The following is a 23,030-nucleotide window of genomic DNA, read 5'->3' as shown; positions in this document are numbered from 1 at the left end:
TCGCTGATAAGCTTAGGAATTGAATATACAGGGTATTCCACATCTCAGATGAGCCACCCCGTATGTTTCTTATTCCTTAGTGATTGGAAAAATTTACCGAAAGACGTCGAATGATTCTGTTTGGGGGACATATTTTGGCGTATATTTAAGGCTTGAACGAGCAACCTCCTAAGAAGGGGAGCATCAATGCTTCAAAATTGAATAGGAGAGAGGGATTGAGTGATACTTCATTTGAAAGGTCTTGGAAGCCACTTTACAACGATGTATGAAAAACGTAATTTTGATGAACCGTTTTTGCCAAACATCAATTTTTCACCTCAAATGAGCCACCTTGAATGTTTTGGTTGTTTTCAAAATGTAACTTAAAATATATAATTGCAATTTTTTCTCAAGTAATAAAAAAAATTCTCCAAAACTATAAAAATAAATCAGAGCATTTCCTTATGTTGGCTTCATTTTTTGTTCTTAGAAGGTGTTTATCTGGTTATAATACGTTTCTTCGATCATTTGATGTATTATAAATCAATCTGCTGAGTTACTACTTTGCAGATTTGTTTAATATTCTAAAAATAATTATGGTGTACACATTGCAAAAACGTGTTGAGCTGGTAAGCCTGTATTGCTAAAATCAAAATTGTGTCCGAGTGGCTGCAAGGATATTTCATCAAAACCATCGTTTTGAAGCTACGTTAGCTTTAGCTATAAGAAGATACGTACTGGAATAGATTTCAAAATTTGTTGTGCCGGGTTCGCTAATGGATAAAAAAGAGGCACCCATTGGAATTTGGAAGATGAAGGAGCAGCTGTGGCAGTATTGGGACATGTCCAACTTATGCCAAATACGCAATTTGTACGACAACTTTCTGCAGCTTCCGGTATTAGTCAATCTAACGTTTTCAGAATTTTACATAAACACAAGTTTATCCGTACAAAATTAAATTAATGCATGAATTAAATGATGATGATTTGGATCGAAGACAAGAGTTTTGCGAAATTATGGCAGAGCGAATAACAACAATAACCCAAATTTCTTGTACAACTTTTGCATTTCTGACGAATGCAATTTTTCACTTCATGGAGAGGTTAACCTGCTCAACTGTAGATTTTGGAGCGATACAAATCCTCATGAGTTTCGAGAAGCTCACACTGAACATCCGGAAAATCCAAAAGTTTGGGTAGGAATTTTGGGAGACCACCTAATTGGACCTCTGTTTATTCTTATTGTTCTTATTTAGAACCGGTCAATAGAATAAATGAGGTCCTTTGGTCGCCAGAATATATATTTAACTTTCAAGGGAATAATGCCATTAACAGAAAAATATTATTATTTTTTCCAACTGCTGTCGTTTTCATCGAGAGCTAGATTTTTATTGCTATCGGAATAATTATTTTCGACAACACCTCGTAATTTAAATGACGAAATTTATCTTGAAATGCTGCAAAATGCGATTGATCTGTTAATAAACAGAAACATCAGAAAACGATCCTTTATATACTACATACTTGAAAAACAATTGAAATTCCAATAAGACGGAGTTCCTCCTCACTACGCCGCGCCAGTTTGCCAATAACTCAATTTGCAATACTCGATCTCCTGATCTGAACCCTCTGGATTTCTTCTTATAGGGACATCCTAGTCCACGGTTTTTGTGACTCAGCCTGAAAATTTGGACTAACTACGCCAACGAATTGTAAATGAGTGTCGTCAAATAACTCCAATAATACTGAACCATGTTATAGACGGTTTTCAGTCAAGATTCTTATTATTGTATGGAGGAGAATTTGAACATTTGATTTGAAAACGCGGATTTATTTTTTTTATTGAAAGCATGATAAAACAATTCAATTTTTGTGAAAATGTGATTTTTCATGTTTGTTAAAAAGGCTCGATAAAAAAAGGGCATGTAAATTGTAAAATTAACCAAAATATTCAAGGTGGCTCATTTGAGCTGAAAAATTGATTTTTGGAGGAAACGGTTCATCAGAATCACGTTTTTCACACACCGTTATGAAAAGGCTTCTGATATCTTTCAAATGAAGTATCACTAAACCCCTCTTCCCTATTCAATTTTGAGGGGTTGAATCGTAGGGGGTTGCTCGTTCAAGTCTCAAATACAGGGTGTTCCTAAATTGAACGTACAAACGAAAAGGGGAGATTTCTTAAGTGAGTTTAAGAAAAAAAAGTCCCATAAACATGGGGTCGCAAACGTTTCGTTTTCGAGATACAGAGTGTTGAAGTTTGTGTTGATTATACGAGTTTATCGAATCTTTATGAATCATCGCTACAGATCAGGAAAATTTCCATAAAAACTGACACTGAATTCATTCACCACAGCTTACAAAGTGGCCTTCCCATCATAATTTGGATTTTCACGAGGATTTCGAGAGAATCGTTCAAAATTTTTTTTCTCGAAATCGTTGGTAGATACGACAAAACTACAAGAGACCGAAAAGTTTAGTATAAGAACAAAGCTTCTTTTTACATTTTTTCAAATTAACATTTGCTCACCAAAAAAAGTTCTGCAGAAGAACAGGTGGCAGTGTTCCAGAAAAAATATCACCCTGTAGATCTTCTAACGAAATGGCCATGTCACGTGGTGAGACCTCTAAAATGTAATATCTATACTAAATTTCAGTTGAATATCTTGTGAAGTGTAGATACTATGAGAAAAAAACTTGAAAAAAATTCAAACTTCAACACTCTGTATCTCGAAAACGAAACGTTTGCGACCCCATATTTATGGGACTTTTTTTCTTGAACTCACTTAAGGAATCCCCCCTTTTCGTTGGTACGTTCAATTTAGGAACACCCTGTATACGTCCAAAGATGTCTTTCAGACAAAATCATTCGACGCGTTTCAGTAAATTTTTCCAATCACTATGGGATAAGAAATATACGTGGTAGCTCGTCTGAGATGAAATACCCATAATGAAAAATTTAACCGCTGACTTATATTGGTCAAATTATGATATGTTTCTTCAAAGAATATATGTATGTTATTCAATGAAATCCTGTTAATCATAATATACAGGGTGATCCACGAAGACCGTAGGTTTAGAATATTTCAGAGACTCGAGATAAACACTTGAAATTTCATGGTTACGCTTTGTTTGGAGAGTTGAATTCTTGGAAAGGACTACTTATTCGTTTTTTGAATGTGACACCGAAATTCTTATCACAATCAGATCAACCATTGAATTGCTATAATGTATTATTTGCATTTTTCCTAGAAAATTTGTCCGAAAGCTAAAAATTATAGGCATGTACAGTGTGATCCAACGAAAAGTTAACACCTCGATTTTCCGGCTTCAAATTCAAAATGTGGAAAATCGATCGGACTCGTCTATTTCTGATTCGAGAGGTAACAACTTTTCCGCTTTTTGCATGCCCTTTACTGCAACCCCCCAACAGGGGTGAGCAAAATCTCTTAATTTTGAAAAGGGATGAGGAGTGTTGCAATACCCCATGGTGGAGATTTTATGGACTAGGTACTATCTGATCCTGAAATTTCTCCTCAAAATTTCCATCGTTAACGAAATTATAGGTATCTATATGAAATACTGTGATTAGTTCATTAAATGCCGGAAATGGGCACCATTCATTTCAATGCAGTAATAAAAGTTTTGCTGAAAACGTTCACGTGTACATAACTCAAGATTTCTGGTGTAATTTTACGGCATTCATTAATGATCCGAGTTCGCAAATCATCCAGTGATTCAAGCTGGGTATCGTAAATCTTGGATTCCAGGTGACCCCATAGAAAAAAGTCCAGTGGTACCAGATCAGGTGATCTGGGTTGCCACTCAATATGTCCCCTTATTCCAATTCTAATTCAGGCGTGAAGAAAATTTTCATTTAAGAACTGACGCACCGGTTGAACGAAATACCAATACTTGAACGAGGGCTGGATAAATAGCCTTCTCCAATAGATCAAAATTGCTTGCCCGAACGATATGGCAGTTTTGTGAGGGCAAGTATCACTTTCCGCACTTATTAGGAAAATAACTATTTTTGGTCCACGATTGAAAAAAGATTATTTTCCATGCTTCCCGAGATACTATCGTTCGCCACCCTTCATGAATCACCCTGTATAACTTTCTTTATTCCGCAATTTTAAAGTTTTGCATGGCGGGTATTTTTCTGTCGGACATGACATGAACAAGCTACTCAATTTTTCCGGACCAATTTAACAAAAATGCTGCTCTTTTGAATGGTTAGAAGTGAAACTATAATAACGTTCTCCATGACTTACTTTGACCTACACTAGTTCTCATATAAGGATTAACGAGTTCCTCGAAATGTTCATCATGATTGTTTCATTTCACAACCAGACAACCAAAATGAGGATGATTACGTCAGCAAATATACAAGACGATCAACATCTTTAAGAGACGACGATGAAGATGTGTATTCGAAATACTCAAAGAAATACTCTAGAACAGACTCTGTGGACCGAAAGTCAGATATAGAGGATGACATTCACTCGAAATACTCTAGCAAGTATTCTAGGAGTACTTCGCGACATAAGGAGGAGGAGGATTTGGGCGATAGATATTCAGACAACAGAAAAATTGAGGGGGAAGACTCCTACTCAAAATACAGCAGCAAGTATTCGAGGAGTAATTCAAGACAAAACGATTACGCAAGAAAGGAAGACGACGGGGAAGACGTTTATGCTAAGTATGCTAGGAAATATTCTAGGAGCGACTCGAAGCGCAAAGACGAAGAGTTAGATTACTCGAGAAAGTATTCACGAACGAATTCAAGAGATGAAGAGGGCACGGAGAAAAGATATTTCAGGCAATCATCTAGGACAGAAAATATGGAAAATAAAGATGAAGACGACGCCTACAGTAGGTACAAGAAAAAATATTTGAGGAGTGAATCAACGGAAAGTAACACAAACTACAAACGTCAAATAAGTAGCAGCTCAGATAAAAATGATGATGGTGAGTTAGAAAATTTGACAATCATGGTACAAGCTTACGCTCATCTCGCTTCTTCATATTATTTATGAGAATTTTAAATATATAATCAATATTAATTTCTGCTTATAAATTTATACACAGACAGGGTGCCCTATTCATGATGTTTTGGTCAAGGCTTTTACACGTCCAGATACTATTTGGAATAAACATTCACCTTTTTTCCATAAATGCGGTAGACATTTTCACAGGAATCTCGACCTTAGATTGTATCTCACAGGGTTATTACTGTGAAATGATGTAAGGTAGTTCTGAGCTGTATTCCTACATCCCTACCTTGAGGTAGAACGGTAACGTAGATGGCGTTAATTGGTCCACTCCACATTTATTTCAGTTTTATCTAAACGACTACGAGATGTGATACAGGAATCTGTTGATATTACTTTGATGTTTTTATTTTATCTTGATGAATTCCATATTCATACACGGATAGAAACACAAACACCGAATGTTGGAAATAATCTGATGAATCAAAATTCATCACCCACGTGTTATATACTACTTAGTGACAAGTGAGTTAAATAAATAAACATCTTCAACTCACGTGTTGTATATAAAATTTTATTTCATTTTTATTACGATTCAAATGATAACACTTTTAAGAGAATTATCTAATTTATGAAATGACATAAAAGGTGTCGCTTCGATTGATTGTTGCTAGAGCATTATTCAATCCATAGCATCAAGAACAAAATGAAGTTTATCCGTTCATAATAATTTATATCATTATTATATATAGTATCATAATAATGTTATTTTATTCCACTTGTGAATTAAAAATTTTTTATTCCACTGAGTATATAAATGTCAAATTACCCTTGTTTCTATGAATTTAATAATGTCATCTACAAACGTCAAAATGGAATAAAACATATTATTTTACAAGTGGATTCAGAGCTATTTTCTGAAAATCAAACTTTAACAGTTTCGCTCGAACCTCCTGTATATCAGAATATAATATTACCTATAAAATAATTATCAAGGACAAAGTCAATACCTACTCTTTTTGGCCAGCGGGTATTTACCTTGCGATTGTAGCGAGGTTGACATCGGGACTACCAAAAGAATCATTCTAATGACACTCAAATAACACGTAGGATGTGTCGATTGTTGACCTTCTCAGAACATGCCTAGAGAATGAACACAACATGATATTCCATGAACAGAAATTATTTCCAACATAGAGAGTTTTTATACCATATAAATATAGAAACGATCTAAATTCACAAAGATGAAAATATAATATAAACAGAAAAGAAAATACTCCAGCAATGAACAGCGCTTGGTTATCATGAATTGAAGGAGATGGATCCACGGCTAAAAAGATTTCTAACATTCATAGAATACATATATTTTTTTTGTAAAGCCCTTTGCTTCTGACAATTTAGTTTTAAAATATTTTGCTGAATCTGAATCACTGTTCATGACTGTGATACTTTTTAATTGATACTAAACTGGTTTTGTCTGTTTTTATTTTGTTGTATCGTATTATTTGAATACTTTATACTCAAAATTGCCTGAAAGTTTATAGGGTATAATGGTTTTTTTCCGATATACTTGTTATTTAAATATTATAATTAATGATTTAATATTGAAACGAAATATATATATATATTCAGAATTTCTTTTTCATGTAAGCTTACAATCAGTACACACACATTCTATAGAATGGAACTAATTTCTAATTTATTATAACGTATTAACTTTTTTTGTTGAATTCTAATCCGAATTTGACACATTAATAATGAAGCTTATAATATTGGGTGAGTTTAAGAAAGATTTACCCTGGATGAGCTACCATAATGAGAATGGGAAACTCCATGAAGGTGTTTCGATATCGCCTTCAATATGTTGTGAATTTATAGATAATACCCAAAATTACCTAGTTGTGATAAAGTTTGCAGCACCTTGGTTGTACAGTCAGGCCAGTCGCTGAAGTTCCATCCAAACCACTAGGCTTGCCTTTTAATTGTTTCAGATCACCAAGGGTCCCCGCAGAGTGACCCAAATTCGATGCTCACTCAGAGCATCTCGTGAGATATGAGACCAAATTTTAAGGAACCCACATCTATTTTTTCATAATGATTAGATATCAGGAAGAAGATCATAAATATCTTGATTCGTTCTCGAGTTACAGGCCATTTTTTTTGGGGGAGGGGAGGGGGTCAAATCTGAGGTAACCACCCCGGGTAACCGGGTAACCCCTGTGGTAAAGATGTTGGGTGGAGATGTTCCAAAATTCTATAAATGGCTAAAAACAACGAAAAAACTCCTGAATAGCTGTTTTTACCGTTCCTTTACCTTCTTTAGCTTCTTTTCTTACTCCCTTCTTTCCTTCACCTTTTTCTCTTTCCTTTTTTTTCTGGGGTAACACCATGGACATCAGAGGGGGTGGGCACGGCACCCCCTGCCCCCCTCCAATTTCTGCCTATGGTTACAGAGCATTTCTAAAAATGCCTGTTTCATATATTTCGCTATACCTTGGTTTATTATGTTCGAGATATTCGAAAAATTCCAAAACACTTTTTGCAGTGAGTTTAACGTTGAATGTGATACTTCTAAGGAATTATAAAATTGATTAGAGAGGAGAGACGATGTTCCTTAAATGGGACAGTTTTTTAGTCGCAGATTTGTCAAAAAGCATCGCGTTATCGGTTTTTCAGAAATGTCATCCGTTTCAAATATATTTAGTTTTTGGACTTCATTCTTAACATATACAGTGACAGTGACATACCTGGTGAGGCTTTGACTCGTACAAATCGAAGACTATAGGGTTAACTCTATAATCTTTGGTACAAATATTTTAACAGTAGACTCTTGAGGTCAAAAGAAACACTCTTTTGCTCTATCATTTTTTCCGAATCTCACAAACCGTTTTATCGAAAGAAATTAGTTTCGGAATATAGTTTTTCATTTATTTCATGAAGTTCTTTCGATCACGAGATATCACTACGTTTTTCAGTTTCCTCATTACATACTATTATGAAAATACCAAAAATTCAAAGAACTCAACTCTTGAAATTAAGGTGTACGCTATCTAATGCATATATTTTTTTATCAGTGCCGAATCGGCAAAAATTGTATGGGAAAGAAGTTTTTCTCTTGACTCAAGAATCTTCTGTTAAAATATTTTAAAAAGTCAAAAACTCGGCCTGTATGAATATTTTTCAATAATTTAAAGATTAATTTCATTTTGCACCTATCGTGTAATCTTACTCGTTAAAGATAATACATAATATATAAGAAGGAGAAATTATTTGTTTTAATTTCATGAAGAATACCAATCAATTGAATCGAAACTTCTGTGGGAAGACAACACATAGTATTTATATATAAGATGTCCCTTGTCAAGAATGAAGACGAAAAACTTTCTTATAATTTTTCCTTCTTATGTGATATTTATTATATTCATTGAAGAAGATCACAAAATAGACACAAAATGAACTAAATATTCAAATATATGAAAAATATTTATCTATAAATGGTCCCATCTCAAAAGAAAGTCGAAAAAGAAAATGTTTCCGGAACGTATAACATTTTTGGAAAACCGATAACAAGATGCTTCTCGAGAAATCTGCTATTGAAAAACTCTGTTGAAAAATAAAGGGGGTCTTATTTAAAGACACCGGCTCTCCTCTCTATCCCTGAAATGGTAATTGATTTTTTACGATCCGTTACGAGAATCACATGAAACATAAAAATTACTGGAAAAAAGATATTACGAAATATTTCAGAAGCGCTCTGTAACTCGAGAAAAAATCATTCTGCTGTCTGATATCTAATTATTTCGAGAAAAGAAATCGAGGGTCCTTGAAGATTTTTTCTGTAGGTCTCAAATATCACATGAGATGCTCTGAGATATCATCGAATCTGGGACACCCTGTGCAGGAGATCATTAACCTCGTGTGGAGCTATTCGATACAAAGTTAATTATATATTTCCTTCTACTAGTTTCTATCATTAACCTGTGATGGGTTTCTTAATCTGATGACAATATTAATATAAAATTATTCTCTAGAAATAAAAACGGAGAGCAAGACTCAAATCAATGAAATAACCAGTGGCTCAAAAACACAAATAATCAAAGATGTTGAAATCAAAGAAGAAATCAACACTCAGCAGATGAAAATGGAATCAGAATCGGTATCTGAGAAAGTTTTAGTTCAAGAGTCCGTTAAAATTGCGGAATCATCAAGCGAAACCAAACAAATATATGAGGCGGATTCTATTTGCTTGACCATGAAGACTACTAGGGAAGAAGAAGGAAAAACCGCGTCGGAAAAGCTAGAAGAGGTGGACGAAGGAAAACCTAGATTCGTCAAGACAATGCGAGGAGCTAATATTGAGCGTAAGTATTAAATTTGTTTTCAGTTTATGAACATTATAATGCTATATTTTATATATATATATATATATACTTTCAAAGTACAGATTGAGTGTTCAATGTGCGAGATACATAGATGTATCTACTGAAAGAAAATAATCAACGGCGTAAAGAAAAATTATTAAATCTTGGAAATAGTACCCCTACTCGAACCCATAACATCATGATTGCCAGCCAAAAATATTCATTTAAAAATTGTATGCGAAGAGGGTTTACATAGACAATGTAACCTTTATAATGCGAGCTAGTCAAGAACAAGTGAGGAAACTCCAGAGAAAACGAAACCTCCAAATGCAACTGAATATTCCAAGCGGAGGATGGTGTCTTAAACGTAATTGAGAAATTCTCATTCCGATGCCCCACCTGTCCCGCAAAGACTGAATACTGAAGTATATATTTTCGGTTTTAATAGTTGAATTTCCTGCATAAGATTTAGTTTTATATTTGTGAGCAGTTTTTTCTTTAAGGAATTAACTTCCTTCATTACCCCTTTAAATAACTTTCTCGCAATCCTATCAATTAATTCCGCATGGTAACTTTTCTTCACCACTATCTAGTTTCTTACAAACAAAAAAACAAAACATAAACTATAAATTTCTATGGAATTTATGTGAAATAAACAAAAACATCGTTGAAATCAGAGGGAAGACGAAAGTTATCTATGCCTTCTAGGAATATAGATTTAATTTCATTTTGCACAAATAAAAAGTCAATAGAAAGTTTCCTTTGCTGTATTATTCAACGAAAGATACTCCTTTTTTTTCCTGCTCTGTAAGCTCTGTGAGCTGAATGTTTTGGAAACTATCATTACCCCCTCTAGATATTCAGGATTAGAATTTAATTGCTTGCTTATACAGCATCTCGTTCGGTACCAAATATCTCAGTTTATCTTCACCTACCTGAAGATTCTATTACGATATCGAAACAAATATGGACATCCATTATATACAAACGTTGCGGACTCGGTACTGAGAAATATAGAAGTAGGAGAAAGATCAGCACTAAGAATCATAACTCGACTGAGACACCCACTTAATAAATTCCACAACCTATCAAATGAACTCTTATATGAAAAAGCCAACATACAGCCAATCAAGGAAAGACTAGAGAAAGTGAATAGAAGATTTGCACAAAGATTGAAAGAAATAGAGGATGTCGAAATCATGTTCCACAAGGACCCCCCGGTAACTAACCACAGAAAATTTCCAACTCGAAGTGTGATGGACAGACTATCGGAGCTGCAGTGAAAAAACTGAAATAGAATGATTTTTTTTTTGTATTCGTATAATTCACTAGGCTGAAGGACTTCGGTCGATGGCCATTAAAGAACAGTTATTATTATTATTATTATTATTATTATTATTATCGAAACACGTGTTGTGGTTAAATAACTAATGCTAATGAAAATAAAAAAATTCTCTTTTTAGTTCGGGCATGAGATTATTGAAGTCTTGCCGGATGAGGTTCTTTTTCCAGAATTTAATAATTTGACTGTTTTGGCAAACTCATTTGTTTAATAAAGATCGACATCCGGACACTCAATATGTTCTCGCGAATGAATTATATCAGATGAAAATCTTTGATAGGCGATTTCAAGAGGTTTGAAACTATATGAATACATTGTACGGATCTCAGTTTGAAAATAGAAAATAGTTTTCACATTATATTCACTATAAATCAATATTTGTCGTTTGAAAAACCAACAAACAAACCAACGAACAAAAAATCAGTGTAACGAATCAAAGAAAGAACAAAAACAAGAAACTGATATTCATATTTGTGCAGACTGAGTAAAAAGTAACGCACAAAATTCATATCTCCTGTAATACATTCTAGAACACATCAATTTTCATATTAATGGCCGTATCCACCGTTTGATTAAAAGAAGTTCAAACTCTAAAACGACGTTCAAGTATGGAATCTCTATGGGAAAAAAAGATGTTTGGAATTAATCTCGTTCAGTGAAATGGTGCATATGGCCACAAATAAGGCAACTTTTCATGTGTAACTGAGTAGTTTGTCATGAATCCTTCACGAGGTGTGGACGATAGTTGAGTATTTTCAAAAGGAACCCTAATTTGTTGACCCAGAAATAGATAAACCATTTGGTCATTGATGGGTTCTCTTCTCAAGCTCTTTCTCACTATAGCGATGATGATTGAATATATCAAGAAAAATCGTTGATTTTTAAAAAATGATCATGGACTCAAAATATGCTGAAAAAACAAAAATGCGAATTGGGTGAATTTATGAAAAACGGTCGTTAAGACACCACATCAATGACTAACTAAAACTCATCAGTACCAAAAGGTCTATTCATTTCAGGCAAAAGCTCCTCAATTTTCCATGAAAATTGCGTATTTTGAACTGAAAATCTTTATAAAAGAAATTGGAGCCCTGTTTTTTGTGTCATGTCTTGACGTGAAAACAGCTGAACCGATTTTATTCATTTTTTCTTAAGAACCTTCCACATACTCGGTAGAAAGTTTAAACAGAAGAAAAATTCGGAAAAGTTGGCTGGAAATTTGGACAAATCAAGAAAACTGGACGAAATTCAAATTTTTTGCAGAAGTGTTTGTAGGGTAGTCTACCCCCCACGGACAAGTGATTAAGTCTTTCTCGCTATTGATAGTTGACAAATGAACTGAATGAACAACATGATCCCAATACTGATTTCTCAGAGTTCAGTGATGAGTAATTTATCAACTAGATGTAATAAAATTGTTCACGCACTGTGCCATTGCATTTCTACAGTCCTCTTCATTCCCTAAGTACGGCGTTTTATTTTCGTATCTGTATGTATAAAAATGGGCTCAATAATTTTTAAAATACGGAATTCTTTCAAATTTTCATACTATTTTAACTTCGTTTTCAATTGATGAATAATTCCTCGCTATGGCAGGACAACGCCTGCTGGGTGAGCTAGTATTTCATAAAATAGCGGAGAAATCAATTTTGTGCGTTTTTTATCGATCACTCTGTCTGTAGAAATGCGCATATAAATTATTTTGCATATTTCAGCGAATTTTGAAAACTTCATTAATCACGTTTAGGTGTATCATATGCTGCATGGGTATCATTATTATCAATGTAGGTACATATTATTTTAGAATATTATAATAATAGAAAATGGTGTCTCAACCTGGATATCTTACATATTGAATGAATGTTCATGATTTACTGATTTTTTCAATTGATAGCCAACGAGACAGCTCACTTTGAAGTTGCTCTGAACAAAATGCCAGTAAGTTTCACTTGGTACAAAGACAACAAACCCATAAACGGCAAAGACAAGATGTCAGGGCGTATCCAGTTCACATCGTGCGAAGAAACCCATGAATATAAATTGATAATCAAGCAAGTCAAGCAAGAAGATTCCGGATTGTACACGGCCATTGCCACAAATGAAACGAGCAGCGCATCTTGTTCTGCGCAGTTAATAGTTCATGAATGTTAGTACTGAATGAGGTGTGAAATTTCAGAGAGATTTAGCAGAAGGCTATTTTCACGTTAACTCAAAATTTTTAAACACTCTTATGACACAATATTTCCTACCTTTTTCTGACGCTTTTTGTCTGAATCTTTGTAATTTTCGATTTATGAGTCAAAATAATTTTTCCAGAAGGTCTGGTTGAGGGAAAAGAGCTAGGAACAAAATCCTCTCGATAATTCCGCAGTTAAGGGCATATCGAAATTAAGACGTTTATTGGATCGGTTTTTTTGGAAATATTGAAGAAAATTATTAATCTGCGGTGTTCAGCAACTGAATGGATGAAACCTCTGGTAATGTCAACGACCAACAGGGTGCTAAATTTGGGTTGGCAACCTGGTTGATCTTCTCAGTTCAACCCAAAATTAGATGGTCAGTTTCGCTTATGACTGTATGACAGTCACATACTTGTGAGCACCGTTGGTTGAGTTTTCCGTCCATAGAAATTGGCAGGTCTATTCCTTGATCAAAGATGTTAATAAAATTAACGAAAGTCCAGTGCTTAGATATTTGCTCAAAGCTGGGAAATATTTCTTTTACTTCACAGGGACCAGGTCGAACCAGAACTCGATTACTGCCCTCATGTAGAGCTCAGAAACCCAAACATTCATTTCAACTCTTGGAATTTATACAGAAAAGATCAATAACTACTGATTGACTTCACAACTTTAACAGCCAGTCTACACCAAAAAGAAAGTTTCAGCCTGTTCCATTTATCATGATGATGCTATAGGGCTGCACATCGTGCACTTCTGTGGGATGTTTCCACAACACTTGAACGATCAGTAGAAGTTACGAATATTACAATGGTTTCACTTTCTTCGAAACTTCACGAAAGTCTTTTTTAAATTTCTGCAGGTTTCGAATTGAAGCCAATGGCGAGACTTTTCCGAAAAAATTTTATGTGGAAATTATTTGAAAGAAGTCATTTCACCTCGGAAAGTGAATGACATAAATGGATTTTTTTTTCAATGAAAAAAATCTCCTATTTTTTAATGTTTGACAAATAAAAATTTGACGAACTGATGGAGTTGAATTATTATTAACCCCTATATAAATTAGAGGTTTCTAACGTAAGATATACATTTTCGCTTTTTGAACTGACCACTGAAACGGTGTAGACCCCTCTCAATAACTTTATTTGTACAACAAGTACAAGTACAACAAGGCGATATTTAGCTCAAAGCAAATCCTTCTTTCATCATACTGAAAAATTGTTGAACAAGCTGATATGTTTTCTCCTTTGGATCATTATCTCCAGTGTTCAAAACAAGAATTAACTGGTTGCTACATTCCGTTCAGAGCACCAACAAAAGATTGTACAAATGGTGCAGCATCTTTCTTTTTTCTTGTCTAAAATAGGTGAAAAATCTGTGCCTGCCTGGCTTGCGTGTTGAATATTTTCACGGGAATTCTGTTATTTTTACTCGAGATTTCGAAGTAAGTTAGCCTAGCTCTTTACCTTTGCTTGGTCGGAAATTTATTTAAATAATCGAGGTAACTAGAAAAACCAGTATACATGACAAAATAGTTAAAATTCAACACGTATTTCGAAATTATCTTTCTCCTGTTACAAAGCAGCCTGGTCAAACTTCAATTCTCAGAATAATAAAAGTTCGAGATCGTTCAAGCTGAAAAAGAAGAATTGTAAGGAGGGAGAAATAAAATCGAAAAATCTCGCTACTCAAGAGGAATTGCAGCCATTCAAATTTATTGATATTTTTCTCCCGCTACAGGTGTATTAGTATATGGTTTTCAAGGATATATTTCATGAAAAATGTAGTTCATTGGACAAAAATAATTCATAATTCGGAAACGAATGTTATATGATTTTTCACATTTCTGCCGAAAAAAAAAATCAGGCTTTGCATCAATATCTCATCCATTTTAAGAATTTTCTACTAAAATTAATCAAATAAACACAGTGAAAACAGCAGAACGAATCTTCCAAATTGAAATTCGAAATTGTCTATTCTCTTTTTGTATATTGTGTGTAGTATATCTTTTTATTGTACAATGAAAATTTGCACGTTCCGGCAACTTCAATTATTTTTCCTCCCTGTATTGTGTGAAGGGAATCGGAAAAAGACCTTCAACCACAGCCTAACAGTCACGTGGTATACAAGTAATAGTAATTCTCTATCAAGCTTAATGAACACAGGACGGTTGTGTTAGAAGTGAATCCTCTACGTACCTAATGAATCTAAACATGACACGGCACATGACAGCACAAAAGATGACAACTACAATATAAAACAATTGTCGACAAAGAAAAACGCTCATTCAATTCTTTTTTCAATTCGATTCTTTCTTGTGTATTAAATCTTCCCTTCATACTTTCAGCTGAAATGAAAAACTATGGTTTCTGTAATGCTGACCAAGTGCTAAATCTCTCTATTTTTCTTGTGAATATCAAGAAGTTTACTATGATGGGGCATGGTTTTACATCATTGTGCCGTCAGAAATTTTCTCCAATGTACTCATACATAATTTTCATGCATTTCATATTAATCTTATCATATTCCATATTGATTAATTGGAATGATCTCATCGTGACCCTTGAAGCATCTTCTCTTTTCATTCATTACCAGAACTTAAGATCCTCAACACATGGATGAATCTCCGTCTGAAAGGAATAACGAAACTCAGCCAGTTCTGGATATGTATACAAAAGTTCCACCAATTTTTCCAGAGTAGCAGTACTCAAAAACACTTCTCACTTCACCTGATCACTATGATCAGCTGATTCACTTGTTCGACCATTTTCTTTATTACAACAGAGTACAATACTAATTTAATACTCATTTCAGTCGTACTTGGACTGCGAAATAAATCACCGAGGAAAAAATATTCTTGAAATTATAAAACTCGCGAGGTATTTTGATTCAAGATCAAAACAGCAGCAGAATTATTTGATCAATAATATCAATCATTAAAAAAATAATAACAACTTATGACATAGAACACATATTACACTATCAACTCACTGTTGGTGTGAAAATCATCTTGTATGGTTTCATTCGAAATGTTAAGTTATATTTTTCAATTAAACTTCTCTTTTGTAGTAACACCGGAGGAAAGAGCTGATAGAATGAAGAATGACCATCCAGAGTTTCTTGTAGCTCTGAAGGATACAGAGCTTTTGGAAAATACTTATCTGAGATTTATGGTGAAAGTTGCTGGTGAACCAAATCCCGAAATATCATTGTGAGTATTCTAGATCTTGGGAAGATGATGCAGGCTTCCTCAAAACTAAACCCTAGGAAAAAAGCTAATTTAATAGCAAGATGACGATCATCTAGCTTTACTCGAAAATTAGAATGAAGAAGACTTGAACTGACATAAACTAAGTTTCTCAACCCTGCCCAAATCTTAGGCATTTTGATCAAAAATATCACCGATTAACTCTTTTGGTGGGTAGGCAGATAACGCAGAAAAAGCTAGTTTGCTACTTGTGCCTCTCTAATCATCAATTTATAAGTATTACTAAATCAATGCATCTTTTTATTCGATGTCTGTAATAGTCTTTGGAGGTCATCATCTGATTCGGCGATAAATACTACGTCGTCGGCCTAGCATAATACATAATATGGTTGTTTTGTATCCTCCCATATGATATCCTATTTCAGTTCTCTTCAAAGCGTTCTTTCTCTTTATTATCACCAAAGCTATAGGCACTTCAAGCAGATAAGCAGATTTTTCAAAATCTACAATATCTACCTGCACCTACATACTCAATCTTCTAATATAATCGTGACAAAGTAAGTAGTATGTAGTTATCATGCACGAAGCTGTCCCATTTTATGCATAGATAAAGGTTTGTAATAGCGTTTTACGACTCAACTAAAAATTGACTTCCGCGATTGATTAGAAATTAGAATCGTCGGTTGTTCTTTGTTTCATCGTTAAGAAACCCTAAAATATTGGATATTCTCCTTCTTATTAATTCCCTTTGATATTTGGTGAAGTGCAAAATCACTTTTTTCAATAGTTATTATATGTCATAGGTTGTTGAATGATGCGGTCGGTAGTAAATGAAGAATAGCGTTAAATTGCGGTGAAAAATTCAATTCTGATATTCACGACATTAGAAAATGGTTTCTTTTGTTCATTTTGACTGTACTAAATTCTTATTTTCTCCTGGAGTCTACACAACAAACAGATATATGGTTTGAAACCCTCGAGTCAGATGGAGGGTAAATCTGATGCTATTATACAATAATCCATAAAGTCCTTGTAGTACCCAACATGGATTCTGTGTTGTGTTAGGTCAAATCCTTGAAGTTATATTCCAATAAGCATTAGGACTTTCAAATATGTTTTCTTCATTTGTGAATTTTTCTGCTACTGAAAAACCAAAACATTCACTTATCGAAATCAATGTGGTGATTCTAGAAAAAAACCTGTACAATAAAGTATGATTTCAGCTTCAAAGATGGCCACAAAATTTTGGATAATACAGAACCCTATCAAATTATACGAGAACATTCAGATGTAGGGTTTTACGAACTAGTCATACCTGAAGTCAAACAGAAAGATGCTGGGTCTTATAAATGCGTTGCAACCAACAAGTATGGTGAAGCATCCTGCGAAGCAACAGTGGTAGTAACAGGTAAAATCATTGTTGGCATTGTACCGATGTCGAAACTTCTTAATTTACTTTCTTCAACAGAAGACAAACAAGTCTTCGATGATATGCCTGAAGGAGAGACACTTCCTCCTGGAGAAAAGCCAACGTTTTTATGGAAGAAAGATGGAGAACCATTCGAACCAGAGGAACGTTTCAAGGTCCTCATGGGTGATGACGAGGATTCACTTGCCCTTGTGTTCCAACATGTTAGACCAGAGGATGTTGGACTTTATACATGCGTTGCCCAAACATCTCGAGGTCATATAAGTTGTAGTGCGGAGTTAACAGTACATGGTGAGTACTTGAAGGCAGCTACTAATATATTGCGTATAAACAATCAACTTTATAAGGCCCAGAATTTTTACATATGTAGATAGAGATATATAAAAATAAATTGACTTCACACACCTTATAATATAAAATATGAAGAGAACGTCAACATAATTAGCCCTCGCAGAGCATACCTTTAAAAGTGTTCAAGCTGTCCACCTTGCACTTATGCCAACGAGCAGTTTGTAGACAATTTTCCTATAAGTCGGTAAGTCTACTTGGGCTAAGTCTTAAACGACAGTCTCTACCCAATCATTAATTCTGCTTACGACTTTACTAGTCTCTTTCGATTCACTTACAGTCTTAGTAAGATGTTTCCAAATTTATTTTTTATCTTTTTTCTTGTGCCTTGTCTGTGTAACAGCGTACAATTAATGCGTTGTTAATCTTCATTATATCCGTTCTTGCATTTGCATTTGGCATCAGTACTAGTCAAATTAAAACTTTTCAGATACACAAGAACGTCACCATGTCGCTTAAGAATTTCAGTTGCCTAAAATGTCAGCTTCACTCTGTCGCTTCCAACTCCTCGGCAGTATGCTCGTGCTATCACAACCTCTCCCCAGTTCTGTTGCCATTTGTTTAGTATACTTGGTTGCATGGTTCTCGTTCTTGCTATTTTGCGTTCTGTTCGTTTGGTCTGGTCCCTAAATCTCTGACATAGGTGGGATCTGTATGTCGCTCTGATCGTGGTCTACTAGATTGTTTTTTCGTAGTCTGCACCCTTTTGTGGCGGAGTTTTGACTCAAGCCTCCAGGGCGGTATGCCTGCCATTATCTGCAGTGCAGCTATTGACGTTATCACAGCTCTGTTGGTCTCCGTGTATCGTCAGTTTATCTCTGCTCTTGCGTGTGTTCCATTTGCTGCAGATGCTCTAGGGTATACAAAGCGGATGTTTCTTCAGTCTGATTACTTTTTGGTTAAATGTCCGTACAACCTATCAGCGTCGTCTTGTGCAAAGTATGTTGCCTTAATATTGCAAATCTTGAATATTTGACTGACCATATTTGAATGAGCAGTGCCCTTACTAGTATGTTTATTCTATTAACGAATTCCTCCATTAGTGTGAACAGTATTTTATGTTTATGTTTGGTGCTCTTATACGTGAAATTGAATTTTGTGCATAGGAAACATAAAAGTTTCAGACAAGCTTATACACAGTTCTGAAGCAAATTCTTCATGTGGGGTCTGAGCAGATTACAAACAGAACTTTTTGTTGGGTCCAACAGAATTCTATTACGAAACTAGTCTTCCATAACTATATATTATCACATACAAAACTTTTATGAATAAAGTGATTTCATCACCAGTGTTTTTTTACCAATAATAAAAAGCCTGAACACATTTTAGGTACAATCAATCAAATATTCAGGGAGCCAGAAAAGCCAAAACTTGTTATCGAGAGAAGAGACCCTATAGTAACAGCTGGAGGTTCAGCTATGCTAGAGCTACAGGTGAAAGGTTACCCTAAGCCAGTTGTCAAATTCACTCACAACAATGAGATAATCGAAGCAGGTTCAAAATATAAGTGAGTAAAACGGATATATCTGTATAGGTGATATTTTTTTGTGTGCTCATTGCAGGATACTTCACGATGATGATGAAAATATTTCTTTGGTAATCAAAGATGTTCAATCTGAAGATGCTGGTAAATACACAATAATAGCTGAAAATGAGCTTGGTAGTGATACTGGAGAGATGACGCTCACTGTGAAAGGTCAATAAACAATACTGCTTGGTTATGTTCAAAATTCTATAATTAATTTTTCAGCTCCTCCAAAAATCACAAAGAAAATTGAAAACACATCAGTTCATGCTGATGAAGTACTAAAATTAACCATGACGATTGAAGGTGTACCAAAACCAACTGTAAAGTACTTGAAGAATGGAAAGGAGATAAAGAAGAGTGAAAGGGTTAAATTCGTTGAGGAAGGAGACAAATACTCATTGGTTATCCAGAAAACATCAATCAAAGATACAGGTAGAATATGAACCCTCGCATATATTGAATTATTCGAGTAACGCATTTGGCATTTTAAGGTTCATATTCGGTTGTGGCTTTGAACGAAATGGCACAGGTGTCTGAATTTTGGGAGTTGGATGTCTACAGCAAGCCTAAAATAATTCAGGGATTACAGAAGAACAAGGTTGTAGCTCAGGGAGAGGATGTCGAATTCGTCATCAAACTAGAATCTAAACCTAAAGCAGAAGTTAAATGGTTCAAGGACGATGTAGAAATAAAATCAGATTCTCACTATACCATAAGAGAAGAGGGGGATTCTTATATTTTAAAGATTTCTGGAGCAGTTACCACAGATGCAGCTAATTACAAGTTTAAGGTGAGGATTCAATATACTTCAGATATATCGATAATGAATAAAGATGAGATTGTTCTATCCATGACACACTGTATCTCATGATACTTAAGGCTGATCATTATTTGAATTAAGTAGATGAAACTCCAGTTGGTTTATCATTGAATGGAATGAAATAATTACAAAGTGTTGTTATCTGGTTTCGGATTATCTCTTAGATGTAGATGGATGAATTGTTTCGATGATTCAGTTTTTACTTTGATTTTCCCCGCTCAAAATTCATATCGATTATGTCCCCAAAATTTCGCATGGAACCAAATAGAGTATTGGGTAAATAAGGCAGGGTAGGATCAACCTCCTCCTAATTTAACCCTTCAACTAAGAGATTCATAAAATGTTAAAATTTATATTGTTGGCGCAATTCTTCCGATGAGCCAACTTCTCCTCAGTTGCCGTAGACATTTTTCACTGCTTCACTGAAGCTGCCGTCGAAAGCGAAAAAACTATTATTTTGTGTGTTCATCAAGTTAGGGATTATCTGGTTTTATATCGAGGATAAGACTTTTTACTCTCAAATAGATGAGTTGGTGGCCACTCTGAACAACTTTTCAATTCAATAAATTATCATTATCTCTCGTTTTCATTTATTATTGTACCCCATAGTTTTGAAATCAATATTTTTAAGTTCATACCTATTAAGGTATGGGGTAAATTTTAGGAATTTTGCAATTAAGAAAAGAAGCTTCTGATTCATTATGATAGGAATTTATTTTTAGCATTTTTTCCTGATTTAAAAGTGCTTATTTACTTCATTACTTGAGATTAACTTGAATATTTTAGGTGTTTAATGATGTAAGAAAACAAAAAAAAACAATTTTGAAATAAGTATCGTATTATTGAATTGAATTTCACAAAAAGTGTTCAAATTGGCCATCATGAGCTTCCATACATGTTCTACAGTTTCTTATGAATGATTGCTTTATTCTGCGTGCATTTCAGTTCAAAATTTTTAAAACAAGGTTTACAATAAATTAGGCCTTGACTGATGGCAATAAAGTGAGTTATACCATTTCGAAATCTCGATGATACATTCATGTTCTTTCATAAATTGGTCAGATATCATATGTTTTTACAAAACGTTAGGTTCAAGTTCAAATTATTAAAACAGGAAATTTGATATTCGTTAAAAAAACAGTATATACACTGTGTCCCATTTTAGTTGAGACTGCACTGTACCTCAGATATTATTAGAGATAGAGACGCGCTTCGCGACCTTGTATCACTTTTTTGTAAAACTTTCAAAGCCATAAACAGAAATATTCCAACTATTTTTGTTCCTAAAATACATGGTGAAAAGGAAAATGTTCACTTTTGGAGATGTTATTATTTCTCAGGCCCTGTATGTGATGAAAAAATGAAAACTGCTTACAATAGATATTTTTACATAAAAGTCAGTGGCGTATTTGAAAATTTTTTTTAGAACGTAGTTTTCAACATTGGGTATACATTTGGTACTGCGTTCCGTAGAATTTTCAGGGTATCCACATTTGGGTATCCATAAATTTTCCAATGCCTTATATTATTCAATTTTATGTGATTTGAGGCCGTTTAGTCTATACTCAAAATAAATATGATTTCAGTTCAATTAAGGATTTTCATTAAGTATCGGCTACATCAATCAAAGATTTCTGAAACTTTCATTTTTTTTTTCTTATAATAAAGGATGCTCCTTGGAATTAATTTCATTTTTGATAATAATTTCTCCCATTAAACAATTCAAAAATGTTACTTTTAGGCAGTGAATATTCATGGCACAGTGGACGATGAAGTCAGGGTTGACGTCAAAAAAGTCCCGAAAATTACGAAACCTCTTCATAATATGACCGTAACTGAGGGTGATTGTGACGTCACATTCGACGTGAAACTAGAAGCTTTCCCCAAACCCAAAGTCAAATGGTGAGATTTTTAAAATGAAATTAATAATTAATACTATTCACAGCTTTTCATCACACTAGTACAAAATATCGAATTCATGTCTGTAAGTGATTACGAATCGTGTGAAGCTAGTGATTATTGTGCGTTTATTCTCCTCAAACTGTATTTGTTTGTCAGGTTGTTGAGCCCGTTTTAGTTCAATGCCTAATTTCAGTAAGGAAATTGCGAATCTTGCTCTGCAGAGTTAAAATTGTTCTCAATAATATAATAATTTTTTCCTATCTTTTCCAATTTCCCCTCTGAAAATGAGCAAGTAGTTTATTTGGACCACTCTTCGTAATAAAGAAAAAACTGGAAAAATATCTTCAATTTTCAACACCCTATAAGTCAGTGGCGTAGTTTATGGGACCCTAAGTGTGTATAAAGTCTAAATAAGGATTCCTTCACTATGCACCAAATGTATTCTTTTAGTTTCTAAAATGAAATTGTTATGAATCGCAGGTATTTGGATGAGATGGAAATAACCGAAACAAAGTCCGAATTCACTAGCATTGAGTATGATGATGGTGTGAAGCTAGTGATAAAGGAAGTTTCGAGTTCCCTATCTGGAAAATATACATGCAAATTGAGCAATGAATGTGGTGAGGCTGAAACAAGTGCCAAATTAACTGTGAATTGTAAGTATCTTCAAGAATATCATAAGAGTATCTAAAATTGCGTCAGACAAAAGTTGTATAGAATTTCATCATCTACAACTTTCATAATGAATACAGAAACGATTAGAGGTACAGGAAGGGAGATATTGTAAGAAAATGCATTGTTATCATCTAAAAGTGCCAGATAAAGAAAACCTTCCCTGATTAGTGTCAGATTAATGGGTCAACACGTCTGCTACACCGAGATTAACCGCCCTGACCTTGCGTCTCGTACGAATTGTCAGTCTCTCGAAAAGTAGCTTCC

The 23,030-nt window shown here is 34.4% G+C and overlaps 1 protein-coding gene across 9 annotated transcripts in view; it reads left to right on the top strand.

The window, feature by feature from the left end:
- LOC123316690 (obscurin) overlaps positions 1-23,030 on the top strand; it is a 217,089-nt gene that overhangs the window by 92,492 nt on the left and 101,567 nt on the right. For 6 of the 9 annotated variants that reach the window (XM_044902918.1, XM_044902900.1, XM_044902885.1 and 3 more), the window contains 12 exons: positions 4,333-4,950; positions 9,005-9,334; positions 12,571-12,822; positions 15,926-16,067; positions 17,288-17,472; positions 17,533-17,784; positions 19,171-19,348; positions 19,404-19,537; positions 19,592-19,801; positions 19,861-20,159; positions 21,931-22,091; positions 22,572-22,747. In XM_044902918.1, coding sequence (XP_044758853.1) covers positions 4,333-4,950; positions 9,005-9,334; positions 12,571-12,822; positions 15,926-16,067; positions 17,288-17,472; positions 17,533-17,784; positions 19,171-19,348; positions 19,404-19,537; positions 19,592-19,801; positions 19,861-20,159; positions 21,931-22,091; positions 22,572-22,747 — 2,937 coding nt within the window. The remainder of the gene's footprint in view (positions 1-4,332; positions 4,951-9,004; positions 9,335-12,570; positions 12,823-15,925; positions 16,068-17,287; positions 17,473-17,532; positions 17,785-19,170; positions 19,349-19,403; positions 19,538-19,591; positions 19,802-19,860; positions 20,160-21,930; positions 22,092-22,571; positions 22,748-23,030) is intronic. The other 3 variants (XM_044902926.1, XM_044902951.1, XM_044902909.1) reach the window with 2 other exon arrangements.

This window comes from Coccinella septempunctata, chromosome 1 (genome assembly GCF_907165205.1).
Source record: "Coccinella septempunctata chromosome 1, icCocSept1.1, whole genome shotgun sequence".
Lineage (NCBI taxonomy): Eukaryota > Metazoa > Arthropoda > Insecta > Coleoptera > Coccinellidae > Coccinella > Coccinella septempunctata.
This window is presented reverse-complemented; position numbering and strand designations above follow the sequence as displayed.